This window comes from Helicoverpa zea, chromosome 22 (assembly GCF_022581195.2).
Source record: "Helicoverpa zea isolate HzStark_Cry1AcR chromosome 22, ilHelZeax1.1, whole genome shotgun sequence".
Classification (NCBI taxonomy): Eukaryota; Metazoa; Arthropoda; class Insecta; order Lepidoptera; family Noctuidae; genus Helicoverpa; species Helicoverpa zea.
In genome coordinates, this window is record NC_061473.1 from 10,198,244 (window position 1) to 10,207,918 (window position 9,675).

Here is a 9,675-nt window from a genome sequence, read left to right on the forward strand (position 1 = left end):
AATAACTTTATATAAGTTGTTTAATAAATGTATATATGTATATATAAAAATGTATCCCTATTTCCCTTGGTTGAGAAGGTGCTTATGAAAGAAAAAAAATTAAAAAAATGTTCGGAAAGTATAAAAAAAAAATAATAATACCTACATATTACCGGCCATATGAAAAGTGCTACAATGCGCTAGGACGCCTTTACACAGTCATTTCAGCCAAAACTTTTTATTTGAAAGAAAAAAAGAATATTGTATATTATAAAGCATTCGAATAATGAACACACTTTTTTTATTAATTATATAAACTTGAATTAAATTGTCGTAGGTAAGACAGGACAACGTCTGTCGGGTCAGCTAGTTGATAATAAATTACTAACTCTATAATAGGGAATCTCTAAAAATGATAGTTAATTATGTTAAATTATAATGAAAATTATATTGTTCTTAGTGTGACTGAAGAGGCGGGCCAATCGGATCAAAGCGGACCAAGTGGACAGTGTGCTGAAGCTGCAACTGTTCCTCAATACCAAGCCGATGAACTTGATATTGAAGAGAATGAGGCAGCAGCAACTCAACATGATTCAGATTCTGCTGAGAATGAGGCAGTAGCAATTCAACATGATCTAGATTCTGCTGAGAATGAGCCAGCACCAACTCAACATGATTCAGATTCTGCTGAGAAGCCAAGCGACTATTCGTGTATTTTTTGCCAAAAAATGAGAAAAAAATACCATGGCCGTGAACAACCGCTACAGACATGTATAACCATGGACGCGGTGAACAATTTAATTTCGATTGCCAATGACATGGATGACGAGCAGCTCATCAATAGAATTACAGAGATGAGTGCTAGAAATCAGCCGATTCTGTACCATAAAATTTGTAAGCTGAATTATACAAATGAACTGCAACAACAAAAAAAATTAAACACGGAAAAGACCGAATGGCATCAAACTCTGAACATTCATAAATTAGCCTTCGAAGATGTGTGCAGTTTCATTTCTGACAATATTGTAAGAAAGAAAAATTCTTACTTTTTGGATTTTTTACAAGCGCTCTTTGCTGAGTCCGTCACTATACACGACCCCACTAAATCAACACAGGTAGGGCCATATAATTTTGAAAGCAGGTTAGTGAAGGCCTTTCCAAAAAAAATTAACGTGGTCATAATGAACGGAAAAAAAATTGTCAAACCTTATACTGGAGTGCTGATTAAAACTGATTATAATGCTCTACAGGAAGATGATATTTTGGACCGGGCCGTGTTAATATTGCGAAAAAGTATTCGTAATATAAAGCATAATAGATTGCCTGAGGATTTGACGACTGATTCGTTGATAAAAGGAGAATGCGGCGTCCCACAACAATTAATAAAATTTTATAGCCAACTTATATCCACTAAGTATCCTGCAAAACTTAGTAATAATGTTGCGAGAACCGCTAAATCATTTTCCGAAGATTTAATATATGCTGTCACCAACGGAAATATCAAAACTTCCAAACACATTAATCTCGGGCTAGCCATGAAAAGTTTGACAAATAGCAAAAAAATTGTCAATATTCTAAATAAATACGGGCACTGTTGCAGTTACACTGTTTTGGAGGAATTGGAAACGGAAGCAACATTTGCCGCTACTCGTCGGTCGATGCTTTGTCCAGACGATATTATCCCATCGAGAAATTTGTGCACGGGCTTGGCATTTAATAATTTCGATCGCTTCGTAGATACTGCAACAGGAAAAGATACGTTGCATGACACTGTGGGAATAATGTTTCAAAATATCGTCAATTGCCTACCAAGTCTCCCAAGACCTATAGCAGAGAATCTAGATGAACCTGAAACAAGTGTGAAGAGAAGACGTCGAACTTTTGATGAGATAACGTTTGAATTGCAATCGTACAATAAGAGACCAAAGATTCGTGAAAATTTGACGTCCGTCGATAGTCCACTTTACTCATATGACGTTGATATTAAACGACTTCAATTCATAGATCTTGCCTGGGCTGTGTCTCACTTTTTAAAACTCTCCAATATACCTGCTTGGGTTGGATATAATAGCATGATTTATGAAGACAATAGCGTAAAACAGAAAATATCGTACCTCACGACGATTAATGCATCTCCAACAAATACATCTGTTATCCTAGAAACAATGAGACAAGCTCAACAAATAGCTCATGAATGTAGTGAGGATTATATGGAAGTCGCTTACGATTTAGCGATTGCAAAAGTTGCTCTTCAATTGCAAAGTACAGAAAAACCAAAATACGACAACTTATTCATTCACCTTGGATCCTTTCACATTATGATGGCGTATTTTAAAGCAGTTGGAAAATTTATTGATAATTGTGGACTAACAAATATCATGGAAAATGCGGAGATATTGGCGAATGGGTCAGTAAATTGTTTTATTACTGGCAAACACTACAACAGATGCAAGCGTCTCCATCCTCTTCTATATTTAGCTCAGCTCTGGAGAATCTACACTTTGAAAGTTTCATTGAGCAATGTAACATTGAAATACCTGGCGATATTAATGATTATTTATTGCAATTCAGTAACAAAAAGTCAACCACTCCGACAATTACGCATGAAGAATTAATAAGCCTTTTCGAAAAATATGAAGAATATAAAAAACAAACTTTAATTGGTGAACATGGAAAGACGCCACAATTTTACATGATATACATGAATTTGATTAGTCATTACTTCATGTTATGTCGCAGTATACGCACCGGGGACATTGAGCTTTTCAAATATATTTTACCAAAAATTGCCAATCTTTTCTTTACATTTAATCAACCAAATTATGCACGTTATACGGTAATATATCATCATAAATTAATGAAAGCAGGAGAAAGTCATCCAGGATTATATTTGAACCTGCAAAGTGGATCAATGGGAGTTAAACGGACAGACAAACCATTCTCTCGACAACCCGTAGACCTGACGCTTGAACAAACAATCAATGCAGATGCTGCGAACAAATTAACTGGAATCAGTCATACAACTAATTCTATAAAGGCTCGTCAGCGCTGGTGTAAAAGCCATAGCATTCGTTCGAAAATTATTGCGCACATCATGGAAGAAACTGACTTGCGAGCTGATCAAGATATTACAGCTGATCTCGAGCAAAGCAGAATAAAAAGACATTCGTTGCAGCTGGATCACTGTATTACACATATTAAGCAAAACATGAATCCCTTTTCAAGAGATGTAGATAAAGATTTATTATATAACATCTCAACAGGGCAAGCGGTTACAGTAGACATAGAAAATTTTTTGTTGAATGTTGAAACACTTGGTAATAAACAACGAGAAGAATTTATAACTGAATGTTCTGCAGATGATGAAAGATTGGAAAAAGTCATCAAACGAAATAAAATTCTAAATTTTAGGACTGCCGCACCAAAACAAAAAATGTCTGTTGCTGGAAAATTACTATCAATTCAAATGCAACGTGACTTATTTGGTCAATTATTCTCGCTATCTTTAGAACAAACTTTGAATGTAGATAAAGTTTTAGCCTACCCTTTAACACCAGTTCCTTTAGCTTTATGCCACATAGATGGGACAATATGCAAAACAGACAAATCCGCACTGTTGAAGATGCTTGAAAAGGAGATCGACAGCAACCCACCAGAACGATGCGACGTAATTGTTTATGACGGATTTTTCATCATGCATTCAATCAGGGACGTACCATCGTCCTTTGAAAACATATCAAAAAAGTTGTTGCAAGTGTTCACTGCGAATAGTGCTGACACTGTAATAATTGCCTTTGATAGATATATATTTCCATCGATAAAAGACAACGAACACTCATTAAGAAAAAGAACCAAAGGACAGCGTTTCCATATAAATGAACCTGATCAAATACGGCCATCAAAGGACAATGGGCACAAATATATGGGACCTGGTATACCCCACCAATAGCGATGTCATACATATCATTGGATAGGCCTTTTTATCTAGAACAACATTTACTATGACAGCTTTGCTGAAATGTTTGTCCGTTCTGAGATATAGATCAAAAATTGTGCAAAAGTTAAACTAAAGTTAACTTAATAATCTATTGATATCTCAAGTTTTTAGAGGAAAAACTAAGTTCCACTAAGTGTAAGTCTCCTGAGTCCTACCAGCTGTACCCGTTAGGGTCCATAATTGTTACTATTATTTTGCATTTCAACCTTATACTGTACCAACTGGATATTGGGCATAATAATAGACCCCACCAATAACAAAGTCATGCATATCGATGGATAGGTCTTTTTAACTGGAACAACATTTACTATGACAGCTTTGTTCTATTGTTTGTCCGTTCTGAGATATAGATAAAATACAAACTTAAAATTAATGCAGATTAAGTGTTTAAAGGAAAGTCTATGTATGTCATCGATGTACTAAGTACCTGCTGTGAGTCTGCATTTGTTACTATATTTAGCAGTTCCACCTTATACTGTACACTGCGGAATGAAATACACGATATGAATATAAGAATAATATCCACATTTCGTTCATACATTACTTTGTACGTTTAAATAATTCAGTATGATCTTATTAGCCTTTTCCCAGCTATCCTGCGGATGTAATTGCCTGTCTAATCTCCTTACCCCAGTAATCTGGGCAACTCGATACCTCTTCGTAAGATTGGTTGCCAGTCTCTTTGTCTTCTGTTGTTACCCATGCACGACCATGGACCGACCGCACCAAGCGTTTGCTTATGATCCTTATGATCGATCGACACATGTGGCTGTTACTCAGACAAGAGTTTCTCTTTCTCATGATCATTAAATCTTTCTCATTCTAAAGTACATAAAAAATATTGATTCGACCGGCTTTTAGTTTAACCGAATGCAGCGGAGTGTTTTACAAGGAGTGACTGCCTATCGGACCTCCTCAACCCAGCTACCCGGGCAATTCAATACCTCTTGGTTAGACTGGTGTCAGACTTACTGAATCATGACTACCCGCAATGACAGCCGGAACCTACAGTTTAATGTGCCATCCGAAACACAGTCATTGGTGTCCAAGATATGTATACTTACGTAGACAGTACATACAAACTTAGAAAAGTTGCATTGGTACTTGCCTGACCTGGAATCGAACCCGCGCACTTGAAAGGTTTGTTCTTTACCGACAAGGCCACCACGACTTACATAATGATTATAAAAAAATAATAATAATAATAAAGACATTGGTGTTATTTTTCAAAGAAAATCAGATTACAGTGTTGATTAGCATTGTTTTTTAGCCATATCTCAGAACGGACAAACAATAGAACAAAGCTGTCATAGTAAATGTTGTTCCAGTTAAAAAGACCTATCCATTGATATGTATGACTTTGTTATTGGTGGGGTCTATTATTATGCCCAATATCCAGTTGGTACAGTATAAGGTTGAAATGCAAAATAATAGTAACAATTATGGACCCTAACGGGTACAGCAGGTAGGATTCAGGAGACTTACACTTAGTGGAACTTAGTTTTTCTTCTAAAAACTTGAGATATCAATAGATTATTAAGTTAACTTTAGTTTAACTTTTGCACAGTTTTTGATCTATAGAATGGACAAACATTTCAGTAAAGCTGTCATAGTAAATGTTGTTCTACATAAAAAGGCCTATCCAATGATATGTATGACATCGCTATTGGTGGGGTATACCAATCTGCCCAATGTCCTTTGGCGGACGCATTGAAAAATATCTACTTCAAAGAAGCACTCGTTGACTTCATTATTGATGACTGGGCGAACGATTATATGGCACCATTCATCGGTAGCAAAACAATATTGGTCAACTACCTACAATGCTATCAATATAAAGTATGTGAAGGTAAAGTGCAAAGAACACCAGAGTTATCGTTGGCATGCCCAGGTCACGAAGAAGCTGACACAAAAATTGTTTTTCACGTTTGCCACTTGACTTCTGATGCTCACGTTACTATTCGCTGTTCAGATACAGACATTTTAATAATTATGTTGGCAAACATGAATTCTATACAGACCGATTTGCAAATCTCGATGCACGTTGGGACCGGAAACAATCAAAAGTTTATAAATGTCACCAAATTGTCTCAAACGTTGGGTCTAGATTTGTGTTCAGCATTGCCAGCATTTCATGCCATGACGGGCTGTGATTTCAATTCTGCTTTTTACAGAAAAGGAAAGAGAAAACCGTTTCAAATTCTTCGAAAATCTCCAACTTACATTAAAGCATTGTGTGACATTTCCAATTTACCGAATTGTAATCTGGATCAATTGTTTGCAACACTGGAAGAATATGTATGCAGATTATATGCGTTTACGAGAGTCAATGATATCAATGTTGCTCGTGTGATGACGTTCACCAAATCATATGGCAATAACGATGACTGCAATCCATTGAATTTGCAAAAAAGAATCGATGGTTCGTTGTTCCCGCCCTGTAAAGCTGAACTGCAACAACATTTTCTTCGAACGGCATATATCGCCCACCTTTGGAGCCATGCTCACCGTGCCATGCCAACTGACCTGTTGCCAACTGAGTATGGATGGGAAGAATCTGAAGAAAAATATTATTTTAAATGGTTTACGGGTGATCAATTGCCGCTATCCATCACTAGCATCACTAATCTCAACATGAACCCACATGGTATGAAAAAAAAAATCTTCTTTTGATTTCTGGCAAATAATATTTACTTACATGATTTTGTTAATTTAGTCGTGGTGGCCTAGTGGGTAAAGGACCAACCTCTCAAGTATGAGGGCGCGGGTTCGATGCCAGGTCAGGCAAGTACCAATGCAACTTTTCTAAGTTTGTATGTACTTTCTAAGTATATCTTAGACATCATTGACTGTGTTTCGGATGGCACGTTAAACTGTAGGTCCCGGCTGTCATTGAACATCCTTGGCAGTCGTTACGGGTAGTCAGAAGCCGCCAGTAAGTCTGACACCAGTCTAACCAAGGGGTATCGGGTTGCCCGGGTGACTGGGTTGAGGAGGTCAGATAGGCAGTCGCTTCTTGTAAAGCACTGGTACTCAGCTGAATCCGGTTAGACTGGAAGCCGACCCCAACATGATTGGGAAAAAGGCTCGGAGGATGATGATTTTGTTAATTAATTGATTGATATTTTTACAGAGGACGACGAAACCGAGAACGATGGAGTGTGTGACATAAGCATCGATAATTGTGATGACGACAGTGATGCAAAGGAAGATGATTCATAAAAAAATATTTCTTTGATTTATATTAAGATTTTTATGTTAATTTTAATAAAAATAATCGAATAAAATTACGTTTCAATTAATCCGAATATTACAAACTAATAGAAATCATATTAATGTTGTTACCGCTTCACTCCTATGAATCTTGGGTAAATTGTTAAAAGACGACATGGAATGTATAAATATTATAGTGTTATTATATAGATACAAGAAAATATTCGTCAGCTGATTGTCTGTTGGGGAAAAAGGCGTCAGTCGGAGCATTGAAAATTCCGCGAGTCATAGAGATATATGCGCGCAGTCATACATTCCTGCTCTAGCTGACGTGTTTTCCCCCACTATATATGCAGCTGATTATCAATATCAAGTTTCTGTAAATGTCTAAAATCATGTAAAAAAAATTCAATCGGCATAAAATAATTTTATTTTATTTTATTTTTGGCTAGTTCGCACGCTCAGCTGACGCATAATCCACCCTCAGTTGTGCAGCTGACTACTTTCTTTTAATTGTAATCAATGTCAATAACACGTGAAAAAAATTTCATGTGGTATAAAATACTTTTCAGATTTTTATTTTTTAACGTATTCCGCAGCTTCCCAATCTCGCATCCACGTCAACTGGACCAGCTGACGATCGATTTCGTCATAAGCCACATGCATTCTGTTTTCTATATTAACATCAGCCGGCATAAAATGACTTGTTTAAAAAGCCGCTGACATAAACAGTTAAACACAGTTGAGCATGCCGATGCTCTCCGAGCCGGACTGTCTGAACGGATCCTAAGGCGTTTCGGCGACTGTTCGTGGGTGAATTTCAACAGGTCCAATAAAATCTTCATTTCCGTGGATTTTTTATACTTCAACTTTAGAACAAGAAAAAATAGTGTTTACTAAAGTTTTTGATAAGATATGTATTCTTCCTTAATATCTAGTAGATAGCTTAAAAAACTAACGAGATATACAAGACTAAAATTTTCATGCCACGGCGGTGAAACATGCATGCACGGCAATGAAACATGCGTCCATGGCAATGAAAACTATTCCTGCAGCCATCGTTTTGACATATCTTTCTCTTTCTTTTCTTAAATACTCCTCTAGTAAAACAACCTAAGTGAACCTGAACCTGAAGTGGTGTGTGTAAGTTTATCATTTAGTGAGGTGAACGTGGAAATATCTTTTTGTAGTTGACTATATAGTACAAATTGTTTTTTTTTCTTAATGATGCCGTGGCGATGAAAACATAAGTCACGGTAATGAAACATGCGGCCACGGCAATGAAACGAAATTGTTTTACAAGGCATGGCAATGAAAATTTTTTCATTGCTGTGTATTTTTTTTCATTTCCATAGCAAATTTTGACCACGGAAACCACGGAAATGAGAGCACGGCAATGAATATCAAGGCAAAAACATCAAAAAACTAAAAATCTGTTAATAATTCACAGTAATTAACACGTCACAAATAAACATAAGATAGATGGCATTGTACCGAATGATCAATTAAGAGGACAAACTTATTCAAACAGAAGTAAGACCTATCCACGGCGATGATAGAAAAAATGTCCAGTGATAAAAAAATTGCATACTTGCATTTATGGCGCGAAAACGCAGGCACGTGCACACGTCATTCCACGTCGAACACTTGATGTCCACTAATATGCAACATTTAGCGCACAGCGGGAGGGACGCAAACCGTTAGAAAAAGGAATATTCTTAAATATGTTTAGGACATGGCGATGAATGGTGGTTCTGGGACAAACTATTTTTTATTTACCATTTGTTGTATTGTTTAAATATTTCAACAAATGTAGTCCGTAATAATACTTTAACTATTCACGAATCAAATAAAAGTAGGTTTTAATATAAATAACTAATACATTTTTATCAATAAGGTCTAGTACACATCAAGGTGACGTGTGGACAAACACGGCAATGAAAGATTTTGAGGTTTATTTTTTTTTTTTGGAGAACCAATTAATCCTATTAACAAAATATTTAGTGCTACACATAGATTACTATTTCACCTACTTAGAAAAAAATATTAGAATATTATAACAATGATTTTTAGTACCGATTTCATCGATGCCACGCAATTTTTGGTCCCGGGAAATTCACCCTCGTGAGACTTTCTGGCTCCTCCCGTAACAACTGCTAAAAATGTTCAAATGTCAGTCGGAAACAAAACAACAAAAAAATGTTGGGGTCAGATAATAACGACGCCGACACATGATTTAATGTTATAGATAATAATTATGAGCATTTTCTATAAACCTAGATGCCTGAATTAAATGAATAAATAAAAAATAACTAGCTGTGTACCAGTAACTTTTTACTTCCTCTCCACATGAAAATTAAGGCGAGGAAGTGGTCAACAATAATTCCATAACCGGCACGCGCATCTAAGGCGCCAAAAGGGGTCGGAGCGTCTGAGCGGGGCGAGGATAACAATACGCGCGCTAGCTTATAACTAAAAGTCGTAAG

General features: G+C 36.4%; 1 protein-coding gene across 1 annotated transcript; it reads left to right on the forward strand.

Moving 5' to 3' along the window:
* Positions 1-5,848: 5,848 nt before the first annotated feature.
* Positions 5,849-7,369, forward strand: LOC124641507. The gene is made up of 2 exons (XM_047179598.1): positions 5,849-6,623; positions 7,110-7,369. Exons 1-2 carry the CDS (start codon positions 5,969-5,971, stop codon positions 7,196-7,198), a joined length of 744 nt encoding a protein of 247 aa, XP_047035554.1. The 5' UTR covers positions 5,849-5,968; the 3' UTR covers positions 7,199-7,369.
* Positions 7,370-9,675: the final 2,306 nt, after the last annotated feature.